The 24,904-nt window shown below is 45.2% G+C and overlaps 1 protein-coding gene and 1 long non-coding RNA gene across 2 annotated transcripts in view; one reads left to right on the top strand and one right to left on the bottom strand.

The window, feature by feature from the left end:
- Positions 1-24,904, top strand: part of LOC146962222 (UPF0606 protein KIAA1549) — a 36,594-nt gene that overhangs the window by 3,530 nt on the left and 8,160 nt on the right. The window contains 13 exon segments of the mRNA XM_085769475.1: positions 3,976-4,893; positions 6,790-6,955; positions 7,073-7,305; positions 7,931-8,013; positions 15,755-16,054; positions 16,936-17,122; positions 17,207-17,266; positions 18,579-18,730; positions 19,656-19,833; positions 20,875-21,065; positions 21,156-21,361; positions 22,161-22,303; positions 24,375-24,565. Coding sequence (XP_085625601.1) covers positions 3,976-4,893; positions 6,790-6,955; positions 7,073-7,305; positions 7,931-8,013; positions 15,755-16,054; positions 16,936-17,122; positions 17,207-17,266; positions 18,579-18,730; positions 19,656-19,833; positions 20,875-21,065; positions 21,156-21,361; positions 22,161-22,303; positions 24,375-24,565 — 3,008 coding nt within the window.
- Positions 10,434-12,545, bottom strand: LOC146962223 (uncharacterized). The gene is made up of 3 exons (XR_015035099.1): positions 12,306-12,545; positions 11,985-12,096; positions 10,434-11,178 (listed from the first exon to the last, which is right to left on the bottom strand). It is a non-coding gene; the product is annotated as an uncharacterized LOC146962223 (long non-coding RNA).

The following is a 24,904-nucleotide window of genomic DNA, read 5'->3' as shown; positions in this document are numbered from 1 at the left end:
ATCAGTTTGCCTACAAGACAAACAGGTCCACCGAGGACGCCACCTGGAACATCCTTGGACTTCTCTTACAAATGAATTTGTCTGTGATCGACCATTCGCAGAAGAGTCTTCTGACAATTTGCAGGAGAGAAGACTCTTTGTAGCTACCTTCAGCCTGATGGCTTTCTTCGTCCTGCAGCGAAGAGAGAGGAGCCGTCCACCACCGCTGCTTTCCTGGTCCATCAAGGTGTCATGAAGAGGATGATCCAAGTTATTCAGAATGGCCTCCTCCATCTTCAGTGTTCATCTCTCCACCACATCCCCCAGTGAGTCCATTAGGGAAACTTCATTGAGGTCAGTGCCTCAGGATGTTTGGCCTGTATCCTAGCAACGACTGCATGGAAAACTTTGCATTGAACTTGAGCAGCAGCCGTTGGTGGGATGTACACAATTGTTATGATTTTGAAACAATCTACTTTCTGAGTCCAATATCTCCGGCTCATCACTCTTGATGGGCAGAGAGTTGACATTTCCCTTGATAATTGACGGCAGAAAGGACCCAGTTCATCTCCACTTCCAGGCCTTTAACCTTTACTAACCCTAACCCTAGCATGGCAACCACGAAAGCACATCTTCATCTCAGCTGGAATAGGGTGGCATCCTCCACACTTACTCCATTTTCAGGGAAAGTTAGGATGCTTTTAGACTACAGCTCGGCATTCAATACCATCATACCAGACAAGCTGGTCACACTAAACCTCCCTCCTACCACCTGTGCTTGGATTAAGAATTTTCTTTCTAACCATCCACAGTCTGTTAAAGTTGGTGACAAGCTCTTCCATCCTGACTTTTGGAGGCACAAGACTGACCCCCCCCCCTCCTGACCTTGCGGAAAGGGTTTCCACCTTTAAGTTTGTAGGGATCCATATCTCAGAGGATCTATCGTGGTCAGCTGACATAACTGTCCTCGTCAAGAAAGCCCAGCAACGTCTCCCCCTCCGAGGGTCTTGAGATGGAACAAACTGCAGGAAGACCTTCTCATCTCAATTGAGAGTTCGCTGGTGTATGCCATGCCATCTGTATGGTATGCTGGCTGCACTGTGACTGACAGGAAGAGACTGCAGAGAGTGATAAGGTCTGCAGAAGAAGTGATCAGCTGTCCACTTCCCTCCCTGGACTATATTGCTAGCTCCTGCTGCCTCTCCAGAGCTACAGAAATTCTCAGTGATCACTTCCATCCAAACCATCACCTGTTCAGCATGCTGCCCTCTGGGAGCAGGTACAGGTCCATCAGGTCCAGGACAAATCATGAACAGTTCCTTCCCCTGAACAGTCATTACTCTAAACACACAGTCACTTAACACAATAATATCCTCAAGAGCTCATGTATGAAATGCAATAACTAATGGTATAGGAGGAAGAAAAATTGCAAACATAAACTACTGTAGGAACCAAGGACATGTCCCATACATAATTGCTCTTGCAGAAGAAGCTTGATTTTAGTATTCCTCTTTATCATCAAAAGTCTCTGCTTCAATGGTCTCATCTTGTTGTTCTTCCTCTTCTTCGCTATCTGCCTCCTGTGTGAGTATGTCAACCAGAGATGGAGGCATTATCTGTCCAGCAGTCCAAGGTAACTGCCCGCTTGTAACCTGCAACTCTATGGTTGCAGCGATCAATGTGGGTGGAGAGACAGCACTGTGGTGGATGGCGACACCATTGTGGTGGTGGGAGGTGTCTAAGGTCCACTTCAGACTTAGCTGAGAGGGACTCATCCTCTCTGACCATCTTGTGTATCATCTTCACATGCACTGCATTAACTTTCTTTTGGAGTGGCCGGTTACAAACAGGCAGCTACACCCACCTCTGAGCAGCCTAAATGACCTAGATCTGGTAATTAATATTATATTGTTAACTGTGTTTGCTTTTTTATGTATAACAAGAACATGTATATATTACAAAATGAGTTTCACCAGGGATGGGAGAAGAATGAAGATGGAGTACTGTGGAGTATTACGGAGTACTGTGGAGTAGTGTGGAGTAGTGTGGACTGCTAGACCCATAATGCCTCCTTCTCTGGTTGACATATTCACACAGGAGGCAGATAGTGAAGAAGAGGAAGAAGAGCAAGATGAGACCATTGAAGCAAAAAAATTTATGATGGTGAAGAGAACTACTAAAATCAAGCTTCCTCTAGAGGAATTCTATAGGGGACATGTCCCTGGTTCCTACAGTAGTTAATGTTTGCAATATTTATTGCTCCTATGACCATAGGTTATTGCATTTCATACATAGTTATGGCTACATTTGGTGAAATTACTGTTTAGCACACGTGAATAAATCCTCCAATGTTCATTTCAAAGAGTGATTGAATTATTGCTCAAGACAAGCAATAAGCACCATTTATGCCAATACACTACTTAATGGACTAAAATCACAATTGAATAGGCGGATTGGATGCACAAGCATCTCAGCTATCCAGTCATACCCAATTCATGCAATTCTGTGACTGTTTATGAACCCCCAGTGTGCAGAAATAGTCAAATACACCATTTTGTATATAGGCGGAAATGACATATTTGTAGGTTACTGCATGCAAATTACTGCATGGTTCTCCCCCAAAACTACATTAGATTCACACAAATTAGGTATGTCTGGATAGGGGAGGCCTGTAGGTACCAATATAACCCATTTCCATTCACATACATTTAGGTGACAGGTCAAGGGACCATTTGAAAACATGTTGATGGCTGTTTTTCCCTCACAAAATTTTCATCTGACTTTAAATCATTAGGTTTTTAGCTCACTTCCTGACAAGGTAGCATGACAAACTTGGTCACACTGGAAACCTGTGGTTGTCCCGAATAAATTGATATCTCTATCTTTGGGCTCGCTCAAAATTTGAACGTGCTACAGTCTTTGAAAGACAGTCTGACTGGCATTCCTGGCAACAATTCCACAGGCATCATAGGGGTACTAAAACGTTACAAAAAACACATTTTGGACAGGTTTTGTTCCGGGGATCATCCAAATCTCTATTTTAGAGGTTCCAAGGATGCAAAAAATCCAGACTAGAAAAAAAAATAAGGGGGTGCACGTGAACCCCTCCTGGGGCTCCTACTAGAGTAAAAACCTCTGTTCACACACACACACAGATAGATGGATGGATTGACTGGTTGGTTGATTGATTGGTAGATTGACTGGTTGATTGATTGATTGGTAGATTGACTGGTTGATTGGTAGATTGACTGGTTGATTGATTGATTGGTAGATTGACTGGTTTATTGATTGATTGGTAGATTGACTGGTTGATTGATTGATTGGTAGATTGACTGGTTGATTGGTAGATTGACTGGTTGATTGATTGATTGATTGATTGGTAGATTGACTGGTTGATTGATTGATTGGTAGATTGACTGGTTGATTGATTGATTGGTAGATTGACTGGTTGATTGATTGATTGGTAGATTGACTGGTTGATTGATTGATTGACTGATTGATTGGTAGATTGACTGGTTTATTGATTGATTGGTAGATTGACTGGTTGATTGATTGATTGGTACATTGACTGGTTGAATGATTGACTGGTTGATTGATTGATTGATTGATTGGTAAATTGACTGGTTGATTGGTAGATTGACTGGTTGATTGATTGATTGGTAAATTGACTGGTTGATTGATTGATTGGTAGATTGATTGGTAGATTGACTGGTTGATTGGTTGATTGGTAGATTGACTGGTTGATTGATTTACTGGTTGATTGGTTGATTGGTAGATTGACTGGTTTATTGATTGATTGGTAGGTTGACTGGTTTATTGATTGACTGGTTGATTGATTGATTGATTGGTAGATTGACTGGTTTATTGATTGACTGGTTGATTGACTGGTTGATTGACTGGTTGATTGATTGATTGATTGATTGGTAGATTGACTGGTTGATCCTGGTCCTGGTCTTGAGATTCTCTGATGATTGACCTTCAGACTCTCGCCCACAGGTGTGTTGGACTTCAACAGGACGAAGGACTTGACTCCGGCGCCCTCGCCCCCCCCCTCCCCTCCCAGACCGCCCGCCCCCAACCCGCAGCCGCCAGACTCTGGTTACCACGGTAACGACGACAGCTCCGTGGACTCGGAGGACTCTGACTCTGGCGCTCAGGGGATCCACCTCCTCCTCAGGCCACCGGAGCTGCTGGCGCCGAGCCTGGTGCCGGCGGCGGCGCTGCCCCCCCAGGCCCAGCCCTCCCTCACCCCCCCGCCCCCCCCGCCCTGGGAGCACGGCCCCCCCCTGGAGGACGGCTGGGGCTCGGGGGACTACCTGGAGACGCTGTCCTTCATGGGGCCGGACGGCGAGGAGCTGGCCCTCGCCACGCCGCTGCCCGGCCATCACTACGACGACGACGACCATGACCATGACTGGGTCTCCTACGACACCGCCTTCCCCGCCCGGCCCACCCTCCCCCTCTCCACCCGCCTCCCCATCCCCCCCTCCCCCACCGCCCCGCTGCTCACCCGCCCCGCCCACCCGGACGTCTTCGCCGCCTGGGAGGACGAGGACGAGCTGGAGGACATGGCGCCGCTGGAGCCCACGGAGCTGCTGCTGCCCGACATGAACAGTCTGGAGTACTACAGCAACCTGCTGCAGCGGGAGAGGGAGAGGGAGAGGGAGCGGGAGAGGGAGAAGGAGAAAGAGAAAGAGAAAGAGAAAGAGAAAGAGAAAGAGAAAGAGAAAGACCAGGACCAGGACCCGGTCAAGGTCAACTGGACCGACTCCAAACCCCCCATCGCTCCTACAACAACACAACCTCTCCCTCCTGCTCCGTCTCCATCTCCGAGCTCCGGTCCTCCTCCAGACCAGGAGCCCAAGCGCCCCCCCACCCCCACCCCCCCTCTCACCCTCTCCCCCACCCTCACAGGTGAGCAGTGATGTAGCTACTGTACTTAAAGGGACAACGAGGAGTTTCTATTTGGTTATAAAAAAGTCTGATATTAATGTGGATGAATCTCCGTTACCACTTGTTAATGGTCCATTTTAGATAAATCTATGGTTTTGTCTCTATGGTTATTTTGTTATTATTAGTGGTGGTGGAAATGCTGGGCGAGCCGACCAGCGTTTCTTTACTTTCGGTTTCGTGGCGAGTCATGAGAATAACGCCGCCGAATCTCCGTTTATGGTGGGAACTACGACGGTATGTGATCGTCTTCCAACCTCTGACTTTAATTCTTGATGAATGAAAACATGAGTCTGTCTTGCGCCGGTCAAAGAATTTCACGGTGCGGAGGCTCATAAATGTAGTGTGGAAACACTTCACTTTAACAAAACTCCTCGTTGTCCCTTTAAAGGGATATTCCGGCGTAAGTTCAAGCTATGGTCCAACGCACCGTAACACCGAGTTAGACCCCCCCTCGAGAGATGAAGTCTGCTAACCGCTAGCTTCTCTAGTTGTAGCAACTTTAGCAATGACCGCACCATAACAAACAGCGCAGTATACGGATCCACGCGCAACCGATCAAAAAGCCACTTACAGCCACAAATAATGCTCAGAACAGCACCAAACGTCATCAACAGTACAAACAGGGTCCCATCCCATAATACGAGGCATCAAACATCTGTTAGCTTAGCCTGGTTTCTATTGAAAAGAGACGATAACAACTCACCCACTCTGCTCCAGTTGTACGCTATGCAGCAACTTTCCGTGTCCAGCACAGAGTCCAGGCACTGACAACACACGTCTGAGGCCGACTGGCAGCACAAATATCTGGTTTCAACACAAACATCTGGTTTCAGCACAAACATCTGGTTTCAGCACAGACATCTGGTTTCAGCACAAACATCTGGTTTCAGCGGCCACCGACAGGCATTGATCACCAGACTGACCACTTGATTCCCCCATTTCCAGCACATAGCCTCCACCGCAGCGCTCCCTCTGTCACTTTTCTCCTCCTTTTCCTTCAGCTTGTCTTGACAAACTGTAAACTGTTTTCTTGTCTGTAACAACATCTATTGCACGTCTGTCCGTCCTGGGTGAGGGATCCCTCCTCTGTTGCTCACCCTGAGGTTTCTCCGATTTTTCCCTGTTAAAAGGGTTTTCCATGGAGTTTTTCCTCGGTCGATGTGAGGGTCTAAGGACAGAGGATGTTGTTACGATGCCATGTAAAGCCCTTTGAGACAAACTGTTTGTAAAAACGGGCTATACAAATAAAATTGCCTTGCCTTGCCTTGCCTTGCCTTGTCTTCAGTAAACTCAGTCTCAAACTGATAGTGGCGCCCACCAAAATGAAACCCTGAACCCTGTTTGTACTGTTGGTGACGTTTAGTGCTGTTCTGAGCATTATTTGTGGCTGTAAGTGGCTTTTTGATCGGTTGCTAGTGGATCCGTATACTGCGCTGTTTGGTATGGTGCGGTCATTGCTAAAGTTGCTACAACTAGAGAAGCTAGCGGTTAGCAGACTACATCTCTCGAGGGGGGGTCTAACTCGGTGTTACGGTGCGTTGGACCATGGGTTAAACTTACGCCGGAATAACACCGCCGAATCTCCGTTTATGGTGGGAACTACGACGGTATGTGATCGTCTTCCAACCTCTGACTTTAATTCTTGATGAATGAAAACATGAGTCTGTCTTGCGCCGGTCAAAGAATTTCACGGTGCGGAGGCTCATAAATGTAGTGTGAAAACACTTCACTTTTCCAAAACTCCTCCTTGTCCCTTTAATAATACTTTTGAGTAAATTTCAGAGCCTGTACTTTTTACTTTTACTTGAGTAGATATTTGGATCAGTACTTTCACTTTTACTTTTACCATCTCTGCAGCTGAGGAGAAACCACCGTCTCCATCGACCCCCTCCACGCCGCCTGCGGCCGCTCCTAAACCCACTTGGGACCGCTTCCCCCCGGTACCAGGCCGATACCCTCCACGGCCCCCGGCCAACACCACCAGCAGGGTGCCGCCGCCGCCGCCGCCGGGACCGCCCACCCGGCCCGACAGACCGGAGAGACCGGAGAGACCGGAGAGACCGGAGAGACCAGAGAGACCAGAGAGACCGGAGAGACCGGAGAGACCGGAGAGTCCAGAGAGACCGGAGAGACCAGAGAGACCAGAGAGACCGGAGAGACCGCCGGTGGTCACGGAGAAGCCGGCGAAGGCTCCGCCCATCAGGACCACCACCAGATCCACCACCACCACCCGGTCCACCACCACCACCCAGATCACAGCCATCAGCCTGACCAGAGCCCCCCCCGTCACCACGCCCAGAGTGGCCCAGGCTCCGCCCACCAGGCAGTACCTGTGCAACGTCACCAGGCCGGAGATGTACCTGGTCCGAGTAGGTAAGACCACCAAGACTCAGGGACCAGGAGCAGCACACCGCTGTGACTCCGTATGTTTACATCCGACTGTAACTGGACGACTGAAATTCATGTAAAGTGTTAGTCCGACTGATACCAGTTCCACATTCTGTGTCATAAACTATAAACTGTTTTCCGTTCTGGTAGGCAAGGGAGGAAGTGAGAGCAGACCAGCTTAATGGAGGACTGGATGGCAGACTGATTCATGGGAAGAGAGGGCAGACCAGCTTAATGGGAGGACTGGATGGTAGACTGGTTCATAGGAAGAGAGGACAGACCAGCTTAATGGGAGGACTGGATGGCAGACTGGTTCATAGGAAGGGAGAGCAGACCAGCTTAATGGGAGGACTGGATGGTAGACTGGTTCATAGGAAGGGAGGACAGGCCAGTTTAACAGCAGGGGAAAAGGGTAGGGGGCGATGCAGGCGCCGTTGAGGAGGACACCGTTGGTTGTTAGATTGTCTCTGTTGCATGTGAACTGGGAGGAGGACAGAACTCCGAGGAGACGCTGGATTTAGCTGTGCATTTAGACGTAGTGAATGATGTTTACCTGTGTTGTCCAATCAACATGATCCAGCTGCTGATTGGTCTTCTGCTCCTCCTGCAGTCAGCTCCAAGGGCTCACTGGCTGGTTTCAGTCAGGTCAGAGATCTGCTGAAGAGACAGTTCAACCGCTCCGTGGAGCTGCAGGTAAACACCAGTAAACACCACATCCACCATAGCAGTATGTTAACACAACAACACCTGGAGGTCAAAGAGCTTTTGTCCCTTCATTTGACTTGACTAAATGTCACTTTACTTTATTTCACCCACTTGACTTGACTTGACTTGACTTTACCCACTTGACTTGACTTGACTGTACTTTACCCACTTGACTTGACTGTACTTTACCCACTTGACTTGACTTGACTGTACTTTACCCACTTGACTTGACTGTACTTTACCCACTTGACTTGACTTGACTGTACTTTACCCACTTGACTTGACTGTACTTTACACACTTGACTTTATTTCACCCACTTGACTTGACTTGACCTGACCGACTTGACTTTACTTTACCCACTTGACTTGACTTGACTTTACCCTCTTGACTTGACTTTACTTTACCCACTTGACTTGACTTGACTTGACTTTACTTTACCCACTTGACTTGACTTGACTTGACTTTATTTCACCCACTTGACTTGACTTGACCCGACCGACTTGACTTTACCCACTTGACTTGACTTTATCCACTTGACTTGACTTTACCCACTTGACTTGACTGTACTTTACCCACTTGACTTTACTTTACCCACTTGACTTTACTTTACCCACTTGACTTGACTTGACTTGACTTTACCCACTTGGCTGTACTTTACCCACTTGACTGTACTTTACCCACTTGGCTGTACTTTACCCACTTGACTGTACTTTACCCACTTGACTGTACTTTACCCACTTGACTTTACTTTACCCACTTGACTTGACTTGACTGTACTTTACCCACTTGACTTGACTGTACTTTACCCACTTGACTGTACTTTACCCACTTGACTTTACTTTACCCACTTGACTTGACTTGACTTGACTTTACCCACTTGACTGTACTTTACCCACTTGACTGTACTTTACCCACTTGACTGTACTTTACCCACTTGACTTTACTTTACCCACTTGACTTGACTTGACTGTACTTTACCCACTTGACTTGACTTGACTGTACTTTACCCACTTGACTTAACTTTACTTTAGAGTAGACACGGTCGCGCACATCCAGTTCAATAGGTGCTGGCCTCAAAAAATGTGGACAGGACAAGCAAAAAGAGGAGACCGCACACATCAGCTCCCTTCTGTGCAGATTTATTAGCACATCAATAGTAACGTTTCGAGCTCATAGCTCTTCATCAGACTAACTCATACACATAGGACGCCCCGTTTTTAAACCTGCCCCCGAGGGTCACATGTTGAGTCACATGGTAAAGGGAATGTATACATCAAAACCCATCTTGTACAAAACCAAAGCATACAAAAAGTCAAAGACACTTCATCATAATTAAATAGACCAACACCCATCAGGCCGACTGGCCGTCATACAGATCTAATGAATTAGAGGCGCCTCTAGTAATAGGATGGCTAATCTTCAAAGTCTAGGACAAGGTTATCACATTATTAATATTCTAAACATTTTGATCTTGTTTAAAGATTGAACATATTTTAAAGTTCAATTATCCATAACCCTGAGCTAGAATAGGGACAATCCAACCACAAAAAATGGAAAAGTTAATATATAGACGATCAAATATGCATATAATCCAAACAGTAGAATTCCCTCATGATAAGTGTAACATGAGAAGTGACTACTACAATGATCATACGCAGAACAACTCAGGAACCACCTATCACATAAAAGATGGAATATACACATTAGAAGATAGCAAATAACAAAAAACAAAAAAACAAGATAGCAAATATCAAATATCAAGACCCGTCATAGTCGACCCTAATGCTGAATACATCAGGGGAAAATCATCTAAAATATTACACATTACTAGAATATTATACAGGCTCTTTCACAATGTTCAATTTCTTCATCAAGCCCCCAACAAAAAAGCTCAAAAAGAGCTCACAAAAAGATCACATAAAAGGTCTGATGTTAAAGTCCTCGTTTAGACCCTTGGGAGTTAAGGTGTCTAACGTGTATATCCAGTACAGTTCTCTCTTAAGGAGTAAAGTGTCAACATTGCCACCTCTGCGAGGGAGTTTGACTGATTCAATCCCAATATACTTCAATGAGGCAACGCTGTGACGTGCTTCTGTGAAGTGAACCGCAACTGGACTGGACGGGTCATGGTTCCGGATAGCACATCTGTGCTCTGTGATCCTCGTTTTTAAAGGTCTAGTGGTTTTCCCAATGTAGGCGAGACCACAGGGACATTGAAGCATGTAGATGACATTTTTAGTTTTACAGGAGATGATGCTCTTAATGGGGAATCTCTTTCCAGAGTGGGGGTGGTTAAAGGAGTGTGTTTTGTATGTGGAATTGCATTGTTGGCAGTTGCCACACCTGTAGTTACCAGGTTGGATTTGGGTGAGGAAATGTGAAGTGACGGGTGGTGGTCGGTCTGCTCTCACCAATATGTTATGAAGGTTCGGAGGTCTTTTATGGATCATTCGAGGAGGGTCCTTGAAGCATCCCTTCAATGCTGGATCCGAGTCCAGGATGAACCAGTGCTGTTTGATGATTTTCTCGATTTCCCGACCCACAGGTGAATATTGAATGCAACATGATGTCTTAATCTCAGATTTTTTGTTTTTTATTTTGTTGAGGCATTCATTCTGGGAGGTCATACGAAACCTGGTCTCCGCTCCAGAGATCCACTCCTCCTTGTATCCCCTCTGTCTGAAGCGGTCCTGTAGAATGGCCGACTGTTCCTGGAAATCCATATCATCGCTGCAAATCCGTCTAATACGGTTAAATTGGGAAATTGGGAGACTCTTTTTGAGAGGGGTAGGATGGTATGAGTCCCCATGAAGTAGTGAATTTTTATCTGTGCTTTTTCGATATAGGCTGGTTTTTAAAGTGTCCCCCTCCTTCGAAACCAGAATATCAAGAAAGTTCATTTTTTGAGCATCAAACTCCAAAGAAAAGTTCAAGTGTTCATTTTTGTCATTCATAAATTTGTGAAATTGTCTTAATTGTGTCTCTGTGCCAGTCCAAACGAAAAAAATGTCATCGAGATACCTTCTCCAATGAGATATGTGGTCCATGAAGGGGTTAATGTCTTTATTGGAGATCACCTCCTGTTCAAAGAGTCCAACATAGAGGGATGCAAAGCTCGGTGACATTTTGGATCCCATCGCTACCCCAGACACCTGGAGAAAAAAGTCAGCACCAAACAAGAAATAATTAGAGGTCAATACACATTCAATTAAATCCAGAACACATTGTGTTTTTGGGGTGTGTATAGTCCTTTTGTTCAGGAAATATTCTGCAGCTTCAAGGCCCCCTTTAAATGGCACATTAGTGTAAAGTGATTCAATATCCATTGTTACCAAAAGTTGTTGTTCCTGAGATATATTAATAGTTTTAACATGTTTCAAAAAATCCACAGAGTCTCTCGTGTAGGAGGGAAGAGATGTGGTGAGCTGCTGCAGAGAATGGTCAACAAAAGCAGAGATTTTTTCGGTTAAAGAACCTATTGCAGCGACTATAGGTCTTCCAGGTGGTGTATCCACAAACTTTTTATGGATTTTGGGTAGAGTATAAAACACAGGGGTAATGGGAAAATCCACTTTCATAAATGCTTGTTCAGATTGATTTATGTCCCCATAGATCCACAGAAGATCCACCAAATCATGCACTTTTTTCTTGAAGGATGTTATGGGATTGTGATCCAACTTTCTGTAGAATTTTGAATTGCTCAGTTGATTTTGAATTTCTTTGTCGTATGCCTCACGATTGAGGATCACAATCGCCCCTCCCTTGTCAGCAGATTGTATTACCAGGGTGGTATCCTCCTTAATGGCTTTTAATTCCTCCCACTGTTCTTTAGAGAGATTATTTCTTACTTTATATTGTTTGTGTTTATTTAATATAGTAGAAACATCTCTTTCCACCAATCTACAGTATGTTTCCAACGATGAGTTTCTGTGTTTGGGGGGTGTAAAGTAGGATTTACCTCTGAAGCGGGTGCTGGGTGGTTCAACACGTGGCTCCAAAATGTTTGTGGGCGAGTCCATAGTAGATTCTGCCGTCGCGTCGGTGTCCATCATAGACAGTGGGGGGACTGTCTGGGGATTGGTGATAGGAGGAAAGGAAACATTAGTGGGCCCGTCTATTGAACGGGACCCGGAGTGGCCACTGAAGAACTCCTTAAGTCTTAAAGAGCGAAAAAACTTTTGCATATCAATGTACGTGGTGAATTCATTACATTGGGCCGTGGGTACGAATGATAAACCCTTTGAAAGGGCAGATAAACATGTTTCCGAGAGGGACTTACTGGATAGGTTGACGACAACATTCACAGCTGGTCCCGGTTCTTTCTGCGGGTCCAGTATGGTTCTCTTTGTCCTCTGCCCGCGTCGGCATTTCCTCCTCTTCGGCCCCGCAGTGTTTTTCTTTCTAAAAAACCTTGTTCTCGTTCAGAGGGTTGGCTGGAGTCGGAGTCCCGAGAGGAAAGGGAAGAACGTAGCATCGTGTCGTTGTAGTTGTAGTTGTGTCTCCTATGGGCGCTTCTTATGTTACCGCCCCCGGAAGTCGCAGCACCATGTGGCAGCCTCCACTTGTACACAGCGCCCCCCTCGTAGTCCGCCCGGTCTCTCACAAACTTTTTCTTTTTGGACAGTTTTATTTCTTTGTCAAGCTCTTGTTTCCGCTGTTCACATTCCTTTAACATCTTGTCCAATTCCTCCTTGTCCGTCATATTCTCCGTTAGTTGTTTTTTTGTTTCCATTATTTCTTCTCTTACAGTTGTAAGTTGTGTCGTCACCTCTTTGATGGTCAAAGCCATAAGATCAAATGAACATTTATTAAGAATTTCACACCAACGATCACAGAAGTCTTTGTTATCCCGACTCAGAAATGGGGTTTTTGTTATTCTTAATCCCCTCGGAATCATTTTGGATCTGAGATAGTCACTGAGCGTCACAGCGTGGAGAAACAAGCGTGTTTCCCTTTCATGTAGTTTGTTCAGTGCTCTTGTAGAGATGCCGTGATCATGTATATGGGTGGATTCCCCAAACAAAGAGTCTTTACACAGTATCTGTGCGTAATCATCCCCCGTGAATTCAAACGTCTTGGAGTGTGACATGTTCAATTGAAGATGTATATGCATATTTGATCGTCTATATATTAACTTTTCCATTTTTTGTGGTTGGATTGTCCCTATTCTAGCTCAGGGTTATGGATAATTGAACTTTAAAATTTGTTAAATCTTTAAACAAGATCAAAATGTTTAGAATATTAATAATGTGATAACCTTGTCCTAGACTTTGAAGATTAGCCATCCTATTACTAGAGGCGCCTCTAATTCATTAGATCTGTATGACGGCCAGTCGGCCTGATGGGTGTTGGTCTATTTAATTATGATGAAGTGTCTTTGACTTTTTGTATGCTTTGGTTTTGTACAAGATGGGTTTTGATGTATACATTCCCTTTACCATGTGACTCACCATGTGACCCTCGGGGGCAGGTTTAAAAACGGGGTGTCCTATGTGTATGAGTTAGTCTGATGAAGAGCTATGAGCTCGAAACGTTACTATTGATGTGCTAATAAATCTGCACAGAAGGGAGCTGATGTGTGCGGTCTCCTCTTTTTGCTTGTCCTGTCCACTTGACTTTACTTTACCCACTTGACTTGACTTTACCCACTTGACTTGACTTTACTTTACCCACTTGACTTTACTTTACCCACTTGACTTGACTTGACTTTACCCACTTGACTTGACTTTACCCACTTGACTTGACTTTACCCACTTGACTTGACTGTACTTTACCCACTTGACTTTACTTTACCCACTTGACTTTACTTGACTTTACCCACTTGACTTGACTTTACCCACTTGACTTGACTTTACCCACTTGACTTGACTGTACTTTACCCACTTGACTTTATTTTACCCACTTGACTTGACTTGACTTTACTTTACCCACTTGACGTTACTTTACCCACTTGACTTTACTTTACCCACTTGACTTGACTTGACTTTACCCACTTGACTTGACTTTACTTTACCCACTTGACTGTACTTTACCCACTTGACTTTACTTTACCCACTTGACTTGACTTGACCCACTTGACTTGACTTGACTTTACCCACTTGTCTTGACTTTACCCACTTGACTTGACTGTACTTTACTCACTTGTCTTGACTTGACCCACTTGACTTGACTGTACCCGCTTGACTTGACTTGACTTTACCCACTTGACTTGACTGTACTTTACCCACTTGACTTTATTTTACCCACTTGACTTGACTTGACTTGACTTTACCCACTTGACGTTACTTTACCCACTTGACTTTACTTTACCCACTTGACTTGACTGTACTTTACCCACTTGACTGTACTTTACCCACTTGACTGTACTTTACCCACTTGACTTTACTTTACCCACTTGACTTTACTTTACCCACTTGACTTGACTTTACTTTACCCACTTGACTTGACTTGACTTTACCCACTTGACTTGACTTTACCCACTTGACTTGACTTTACCCACTTGACTTGACTGTACTTTACCCACTTGACTTTATTTTACCCACTTGACTTGACTTGACTTTACTTTACCCACTTGACGTTACTTTACCCACTTGACTTTACTTTACCCACTTGACTTGACTTGACTTTACCCACTTGACTTGACTTTACTTTACCCACTTGACTGTACTTTACCCACTTGACTTTACTTTACCCACTTGACTTGACTTGACCCACTTGACTTGACTTGACTTTACCCACTTGTCTTGACTTTACCCACTTGACTTGACTGTACTTTACTCACTTGTCTTGACTTGACCCACTTGACTTGACTGTACCCGCTTGACTTGACTTGACTTTACCCACTTGACTTGACTGTACTTTACCCACTTGACTTTATTTTACCCACTTGACTTGACTTGACTTGACTTTACCCACTTGACGTTACTTTACCCACTTGACTTTACTTTACCCACTTGACTTGACTGTACTTTACCCACTTGACGTTACTTTACCCACTTGACTTTACTTTACTTTACCCACTTGACTTTACTTTATCCACTTGACTTTACTTTACTTTACCCACTTGACTTTACTTTACCCACTTGACTGTACTTTACCCACTTGACTTAACTTTACTTTACCCACTTGACTTGACTTGACCCACTTGACTTTACTTTACCCACTTGACTGTACTTTACCCACTTGACTTTACTTTACCCACTTGACTGTACTTTACCCACTTGACTGTACTTTACCCACTTGACTTTACTTTACCCACTTGACTGTACTTTACCCACTTGACTTTACTTTACCCACTTGACTGTACTTTACCCACTTGACTTTACTTTACTTTACCCACTTGACTTTACTTTACCCACTTGACTGTACTTTACCCACTTGACTTAACTTTACTTTACCCACTTGACTTGACTTGACCCACTTGACTTGACTTTACTTTACCCACTTGTCTTGACTTTACCCACTTGACTTGACTGTACTTTACCCACTTGTCTTGACTTGACCCACTTGGCTTGACTGTACTTTACCCACTTGACTTTACTTTACCCACTTGACTTTACTTTACCCACTTGACTTGACTTGACTTTACCCACTTGACTTGACTTTACTTTACCCACTTGACTTGACTTGACTTTACCCACTTGACTTGACTTGACTTTATCGACTTGACTTGGCTTGACTGGACTTGAGGATGCCGGGTGATTGACAGCTGTCTGTCTCCTCTGACAGTTTCTCAGAACTCCGTCCAGCTCTGCCTTCCGCGTCGTGTCCGGTCCTTTGATCTTCACGGCCGTGTCCGTCATCAACGCGCTCCGCCAGCCGCCGCGCTCCTTCGGCCCGGTCCCGGCCCTGTCGCCGCTCTACACCGTACCGGACCTCCGGTACCAGATCCACACCGTGCTGCAGTTTGTCCCCGCCCACGTCGACGTACGAGTTTGTAACTTCAGTGAACGGGTGGAGAGAGGGCTGATGATGGCGTACGCAGAGACACGGAGACGCTCACATGAGGCGGGAAACGTCACCGTGCAGGTGAGTTGATGTCATCAGTGATGTCATCGTAAAGGTGAGTCTGCGACCCGCTGTAGGTACCAAATGTGACGTGGCACATCGTGATTTGTCGTGAGGATTTATAAAAGTTGTAGGTAGACGAAAGTGAGTTATTTATATTTTCTTATGATAACATTAAAGGTTATAGCTACAACTTTTTCATCAAAAGGATACATTTTTCAAAAATAATGCATCCACAGAATGTCTAGAGGGGTGCAGAATAAAAGTATTAATTTTACAGAATTTTTTTTTAATAGCATATAAATAATTGTTTAATACATTTTGGCGGGTCCGAAATATATAAATATTTACATCTGGTTACGTTGGCAACGTCGGCATGGAATGATCTCTGTGGCAACCAGTAAAACGGAAGGTTGGAGCGAGAGCAGTGTGAGTTCTACACCTACTGGCCAGGAGGAATTAAACTTGTAGCTATCACCTTTAAACATTTACACAACTAACAGTGACGAAAATGATTAAAATACTGTAATTAGCGCGGGCGCTGTTTGACGTTGCCATGGAGATCTGAGCCAAATCTGGCGAGAGTGTGTTGTTGAGCCAGAGACAGGTCTGGAACTAAGTTCATTTTCTCCTGATGTGTCCGTCTGAAAATTGCCATTTTGGTGTCAAACTGTTGAGAAGAGATGTGTCTTGTGACAGATGAGTCCAATATTTTCTATGGGGCGAAGTGACTAACTTCGCTAACATCCGCGGTAGCATCCAAGTAACGCATTACGCCACCACGACCAATCACGATGTGCCACGTCATCACCAGTCGCGGCCCCGACACGTTTGGTACCTACACCGGCTCCTATTGATGACATCGTGGAGCTGTTGATGACCTGGTTGTGTTTCCTCTGCAGCTGTTGAACATCACGTCGGTTGTGTCGCGGCCGGCGCCGGAGCAGAAGGTTCCTGTCGACATCACGTTTGCGGTGCGCGATGGGCGGGGCTACCTGCCGGGGTCAGAGGTCAGCGAGCACCTGAGGAAGCTCAGTCTGGTGGAGTTCAGCTTCTACGTCGGGTTTCCCACCGTGCAGATTGCAGAACGTATGGCTCCACGCAGTCATGTTGTTGTGTTGGTGTTGAACTGATGTTTCTGTCGTGTTGAACCAACGCTGTTTCTGTCTGCAGCGTTCCACTATGCCGAGCTCAACACCTCGCACCACCTGCGCTCCACCTGGGTCCGCACAGGTGAGAACACACCATAGATTTGAGTAGCAAGTGAGACCACGCCCCCATTCCGGTGAAAACAAACTGCTGGCTTTGACTGGCAGTAGATACAAATCCCACCGTAGTCCCTCTTGATTTGGCCTAGAAACCTCCTGCAATAGCTAACGTTTGTCAGGCAGACAGCTATATCACCTCGTTTTACCGAAAAAATTAAAGATTTAGGGAATGTATGTCCATAAATCCTACCGGAGAATGACCCCACGAACAATATACCACACAACAACTCTTTGGCATTGTGGTTTTTTGTATTAGCGCCTATGGGACACACTGAGGACTTCTCCTTTGTTTTCACAACCAGGCGAGGGGGCGTGGCCTTTTACCTGACGTAGGGTTACTGTCTTCTATGCTCTGTCACCAGGGCCCAGTTGTTCAAAAGGTTTTATCTGGATCAAAGTTATCTGTATTTTGAAATCCCATCTTTTGCTATCCAGGATCACGTAATCCGTCTTTACTTTTATCCCTGTTGTTCAAAGCAAAGTTCGACTGGATCAGTCTGATCCAGATACAAACTTTACTACATTACCAACTCCGGTAGCCTGACCATGCAGACTACATCATTACCATGTCTAGTCTGGCAACGAGCGGTAGACCTCGGCTCAATCCAGGGGGCGGGATGAAGGCTGTCTTTCAAACTGCCTCTGCACCAATAGGGTAGCGCTACGACCAATCAGAGCAAAGAGCAGGATGACGTTGGTAGATTAAACTTTACATCCTTCTTCAAATGAACGACTTCAGTGCAGTTTCTTGCTCAACTTTTAAAGAAAATGACAAGTTTAATTCTTTCAAAGTTGATGCCAACGCCGATTCAAACCATTCCTTTGCCAAAGCCATCTATCTTCTTGTCATGTTTTTCACCGTCGCAAGTATGTCGTCATGGCGTTAAGCCGCCCAACGACTCTCTAAACAGATAGAGCGCTGTGATTGGTCAACACAAACGGTGTTCCAGACTCAAAAAGTTCCTATGGCTCGTTTCTAGACCCACCTACGGAGCAAAGAGATCTGCTGCTGCTAGGGGGCAGAGAGATTTATAGGGTACAGATCCGGATAATTAGTTTTCCAAAGGTCTGGATCTGGATCAAAGTTTCCTGATTCTACTAAAAAGTTCTGAACAACACAAACTGAGAGTTTGATCCAGATTGAAACCAAGACTGGATCACGTGATCTGATCTCAGGATCTGGTTTTAGTTACATTTTCAAGATGTGATCCAGGAGGCGTAAGAGCGTGTGTGTGAAACGGCGTCCGGCGGTGACCGGTGTGTGTTTCCTGTTGCAGTGCTGCTGGGGGTTCAGGACCAGATGGTGACTGAGAGGAGTTTTAAAGCTCGACTGGAGCGACGTCTGGCTCTGCTGCTGGAGGAGGGGCTGCAGGAGACCAGCAGGAGGCGCTGGAGGAGAGCCACCGCTGTGGGCAACAACAGTCTGCAGGTACACACAGCTGGTACAAGTACACACAGCTGGTACAGGTACACACACCTGGTACAGGTACACACAGCTGGTACAAGTGTACATGTTTTTCCACAGACAGCGTCAGATGGCGACTCAAACATGCGCTGAGAAGTTTTTATTACTTCAAGCAAGTCAAGAGTTGATATTCCTGTGTTTATGACACAAACGGGAGCTTCCCACTGCACCTGAACACACCGAGCACGGCAACTGGGTCTCGCGCGAGACTCCGGGAGACTTTGAATTAGATCTAGTTTTACAAACATGTCGGCTTGTTGAAGTAAATAAACTTCTGACTGCATGTTTGAGTCTCCATCTGACGCTGTCTGTGGCTTTGAGGGATGGAAACAGCCTAAACAGCAGAACTTACATCCGCTCCCATTCATTGCTGCCGTGGCGATGCGGGGACAGACACAACTACCGCAAAACAGGAGACATTAAACTGAAAACCTTCAGATTCATTCTGTTAGACCTAAAATGTTAGGAAAATACCCTAACCCTACCATGCGTGGTCGCCATGTGACCAGGTGTGGTCGTCATGTGACCAGGTGTGGTCGTCATGTGACCTCCTACTCAATCAATCAATATCAATATCCTTTATTTAACCAGGTAAAAACTCATTGAGATTTAAAACCTCTTTTCCAAGAGTGACCTGGCCAAGACAGCAGCACACAACAGCTCAGTTGCACAACACACAAGACTCAAATAAAAAATACAATCACACATTTCAGGAAAACATGATTAAACAATGCAATCACATGATCCGATTGAGCTCAATATGAATTCCTCCAGAGTTCCAAGATGAGTCAGTTCCAAGTCCTTCTGCACATCGTTCCAGGTCGACGAGGCTGAACATTTAAAAGCCTTTTTGCCCAGTTCAGTTCCGTTTCTGCTTCTGCTGTCTCAGGTGGTGCGTGCGGCCAGGCTGTCTGGTCCAGAGCGCCCCCTGGAGGTCTTGTATTTCGTGGAGGGTCCGAGCGGCGAGCGCGTCCCGGCCGAGACCACGGCGGCCACCTTGAACCGTCTGGACCTCCAGAGAGCCGCCATCGTCCTGGGACACCGGGTCCAGAGACCGCTGGCCCAGCGTGAGTCAGACCCATCATCACCGTTTCCATGGCAATGCTGTACATTCACCCAAAGCATCATGGGAAGAGTAGAAAAACGTATTTGTAGCAGACAGTAGGAAACAGGAAGTGGAACAAGCCATTACAGGTTTTTCCAATCGCTAAAACACCATTTTTCAATCTATAAGCTGGTTTTATCAAAATACTTCAGAATACCTCCTAAGTCCTGCCAAGTTCCAAAGCTGCATCTTTGTTCTGTGGAAAAAACTCAAACTATGGACATTCATTTGCAAGTGTGGACATTCATTTTTGTTTTGTTTTTGACAGTGAAGAACACATCTAAAACAAAAAAAAGAAAAAAAAAGAAAATACATTTAAAAAATAGTAATTTGGAAGTTACATCTGCACTCCACAAATTGAAAGTGCAGTGAGGTTAAGTAATTCAGCTGCTGACTGTTTTTTAATGGTGCAATAAGTTTGTGGTGTATTTTTGGTTTTCTGCTACTGTCAAATGAAAAAACAATAATTGGCAATAGTAAAAAATCAAATCGATAATTGTTAAAGGGACAACAAGGGTCGCAAGACAGACTCATGTTTTCATTCATCAAGAATTAAAGTCAGAGGTTGGAAGACGATCACATACCGTCGTAGTTCCCACCATAAACGGAGATTCATACGGCGGCGTTATTCTCATGACTCGCCACGAAACCGAAAGTAAAGAAACGCTGGTCGGCTCGCCCAGCATTTCCACCACCACTAATAATAACAAAATAACCATAGAGACAAAACCATAGATTTATCTAAAATGGACCATTAACAAGTGGTAACGGAGATTCATCCACATTGATATCAGACTTTTTTATTGTCGCAGAATTTTTTGTTCTGCTGCTGGAGAAACTCCTCGTTGTCCCTTTAATAATCGTAAATCGTTTGGTAATTGAATCGAGACCTAAAAACCGGACTGATTGACCACAACTATTAACAACTGTAATAAGCTGTAATATTCTACTGATGTAGCTCCATCAGCAGATATTGATTGATTATTAACCCCTCCCCCTCCAGCTGTGGAGACCCTGTCCGTCCCCCCCGCCGAGACACAGAGCAGCAGCATCTGGCTGATCGTGGGCGTGGTGGTGCCCGTGCTGCTGGCCGTCTTCATCATCATCATCCTCTACTGGAAGCTGTGCGGCTCGGAGAAGCTGGAGTTCCAGCCGGACGCCATCAACACCATCCAGCAGCAGCAGCGGCAGAAGGTCAGAGGTCGTCCCGAGGTCAGTCCTCCGTTCCCCGTCCCCGCCCCCCCCCGGGTCCGACTAAACCCGGCCGTGTCCTCTCAGCTGCAGGCGCCCAGCGTCAAGGGCTTCGACTTCGCCAAGCTGCACCTGGGCCAGCACAGCAAGGACGACATCATGGTGATCCAGGAGCCGGGGCCGCCGCCCGCGCCCGTCAAAGAGGCCGCGCCCTGCGACGGCACCGACCTCAACACGCCCAAATCCAAAGGCTCCTCCTCCACCAAGGTGGGCCGGTCCAGCCGCCGCCGCCAGGGAAGGTCAGACATCTTTCCTTCTTCTTCCCTCCTCTTCCAGGGATGGACCGAATCCTGGTCTGTGGGCTTCTACCTAGAGCTCTGTAACAGAGAGTAAGGACAGCATCGGTCCAATGGCAGCGCCTCCTGGTGGAGGAATATGGGTTTTGCAAAAGAACTGACATCTCTGCATTGTTGGTGAATGAGCAGTGTGGTGTTTTCAATCATTTAAGGACATTTATAGATCACCCACGTTAATAGCATCATTGAGGATCCTTTACAGATAAACATTAACACATAGGAGAGTAAAAAAACAACAGTTGTCTACATGAATGTTTCAATCTACATTTTATAATAAACAAATTATAAGTATAATCTGGTATGACCAAGACACCTAAAAACAAAAACACGGCCGTTTTCATCAATTTAGCAGCAAGTGGGCAACACACATACATTGGAGTGAATGGGTTTTCTGGGCGCTTTTGCAATACCCATATCCTGCCACTAGGGGGCAAAACCCTTAAACCCTTAAACCCTTAAACCCTTAAACCCTTACCACGGGAGTCAATGGTGGTGTCCTTACTCTCTTTTCCAGTGCTCTAGTTCTGCCAAACACTGAATCTACTGTTTAAAGGGCCAGTCCAACATTTATTCAGATGCTCCTCTCACCATAACCCCTATAGTCACAGCAGTAGGTTCATCACCTTTAATTATCCGTGCATGTTGTTTTGAGATCTGACAATTAACCAATGAGGTTAAATCTCCACAATCTGCTGAGGAACATTAAGAACCAGAACCAGAACCAGAACTCTCTGTGTCTCAGGCTCAGCCCGTCGGACGGCGACTCGTTAGGCAGCGACCAATCGAGCGGCAGAGAGTCGGCGGAGGAGAGCACCCGACCCGTGGCCACGCCCATCGAGGGGAAACAGCACAGGAAGACGCCCAAAAATGGTCAGAGACGATGCAGTGACATCAGCAGTGTTGTGATGAGTTGTGTTTCCTGTTGCTTCATGTTGTCTTTTCTTCTTCTTGCTGCTTCTGGACCGAAGGACGGAGTAAGATAGGTGCGTTTGATTCCTCCACCCGCCCCTCAAAGACAACGCCTCTCCTGCATGTTGAGCTGGTTCAGGATCAGATCGGGGCCTTCAGGTCTAATAGTCCAGTCATTTTAGGCCAAAAAAGGGTCAACGTTGAACAAATTGCAACAGAAGCAAACTCAACTGGTTTTGTATCCTCAACATGTCCTGAGTGAGGGAAAAAAAGCCCCGAAGAATCCCATTAGGGGAAAGTTTAGAAAAAGACCCAAATATAGCCCATTCATACACCTATTCATTAGTTTTCTAATTTTTAACAAAAAATGTATTACAAGTTTTTTGAAATTCTTTGTTAACATGAGAACATTTGCATAAATTTGCATAAATTCCACCGTTTTGACGGCACATGTATGGTGCTGTGGTGGTACCAGCTTGAAAATTGGAATGAGTTGACTCCATCGGTCAACCGACAAGAAACCACTTTAAATTTCAAGATGACTGCAATCTTTCAAGACAGCCACATCCTTAGTACAGCAGGTGTGAGCAAACAGTGCATAGTCCAATTACATATGGCTAATTTGCATCTGTACAGCACCTGATAGCCTCAATGGGTTCCATTCAGACCTTCATAATAAGTTTTTTAACTGTAATATGTTAACAAGACTGAAAGAGACATTTTCACCTGCTATACCCAATGTTTAGATCAGGTGTTGTATGTATGCAAATTAGCCATACGTAATGTCATACCTGCTCTACTAAGGATGTGGCTACCTTGAAAAATTTCAGTCATCTTAAAATTTAAAGTGGTTTCTTGTCGGTTGACCGATGGAGTCAACTCATTCCAGTTTTCATGCTGGTACCACCACAGCACCTTTATATATACTGTACATGTGCCGTCAAAACGGTGGAATTTATGCAGATTTATGCACATTTGCTCATGTTAACAAAGAATTTCCAAAAACTTGTAATACATTTTTTGCTTGTCTTAATGTAAGTAATCAACTGGGTAATTTTCATGGAGATATCTAAAGGTTAAAAATTGTACCCTATTCACATGAGAAGAATAATAGATGTACGAATGGGCATTAGAACGAATCTCCTTGTTGTTTACAACTACTTCCTGGTAGAAAACCAGCATTCGAACAATAGTGACGGACGAGAGTTTCACTATATATCTCTACTTTTTCATGTCTCTATATCGCCGTTTAGACTAATCTGATGTTTGTAAAGTTTATAAAACCAATGATTGGACAAACATTACTATTTCTGTGTGCACATTTTTGTAATTAGTCATGGTTATCATAGATTAGCAGGGCTAACGGTTAGCTACCTGTTTAACTTTAATAACTCAGTGACTCAATAAACGCTCCATGAAAAAATATTTTCTCCAGCGGATATCTGAGTTCCAACATGACTGAGCTAACTGGAGTAGTTTCATGTCGTGTCCCACAACGGGAGGGTTTTAACAGCTGACGTCCTGCTGTTAGCTTAGCTACCGCCGTTAGCTTAGCTACTGCTGTTAGCTTAGCTACCGTTAGCTGTCCCTGTCAGCTGCAGCCACTGATGCTTTCTAGACACTGTGATTCCCCCAAACTGAATAAATACAACACATAGCAACACAAAACACACACACAGAAATAGTAATGTTTCTTCAATCATTTCAGATTTGTCTAAACGGTGATAGGGCCTGAAAAATATGATATATAGCTAAACTCTCGTTCGTTACTATTGATCTCATTCACATTACAGCTGGTTTTCTACCAGGAAGTAGAATGTAAACAACAAGGAGATTCGGTCTATATTTGGGTCTTTTTCTAAACATTCCCCTAATGGGATTCTTCTGGGCTTTTTTTCCCTCACTCAGGACATGTTGAGGAAACAAAACCAGTTGAGTTTGCTTCTGTTGCAGTTTGTTCAACCTATTTTCATAAAATGACTGGACTATGAAGCTGTTGCCATGGTTTCCACCCTGAGCTCAGGTGTTGTTCCTCCTCCTCCTCCAGGCAGCGGTCCAGACGAGCTGCTCTCCTCCTCCTCCATCTTCGACCACGTGGACCGGCTGTCTCGCGGCTCGTCCGACGGCACCCGTCGCCAGGCCAACAAGGTGCAGCTGATCGCCATGCAGCCTCAGCCCAGTCCGCCGCACGGCGCCCTGCAGCTGAGCCCCACGTCCACCGAGAAGGCCAACACCGAGGTCAGGGTCCAGACACACAACCAACACCACTGGCACTGTCTGAAATCTTACTGTTTCATACTTAAACGGGAGGAGACAGAGTTCTCTTTTCTTTTTTCTTTTATTTTACGTGCAGTAAACAAGACAAGACAAGACAGTGACAGTGATAGACAAACAAGATGACAAGAGACTCATTGCGTGTGTGTGTGTGTGTATATGGGTGGGTGCTTGAGTGTGTATGCGTGTGTATGCACGTGTCTATGCATGACATAAGATAACATAACATGACATAACATAACATAACATAACATGGCATGACTTAATAAAGCATAGAATAGCATAATATAAGACAAAGATGAT

The sequence above is a fragment of the Trachurus japonicus genome, chromosome 23 (assembly GCF_045865225.1).
Source record: "Trachurus japonicus isolate A0001 chromosome 23, Traja_1.0".
In the NCBI taxonomy this organism is placed as follows: domain Eukaryota; kingdom Metazoa; phylum Chordata; class Actinopteri; order Carangiformes; family Carangidae; genus Trachurus; species Trachurus japonicus.
The sequence above is the reverse complement of the archived record's forward strand: the minus strand, read 5'-3'. Positions and strand labels throughout refer to the sequence as shown.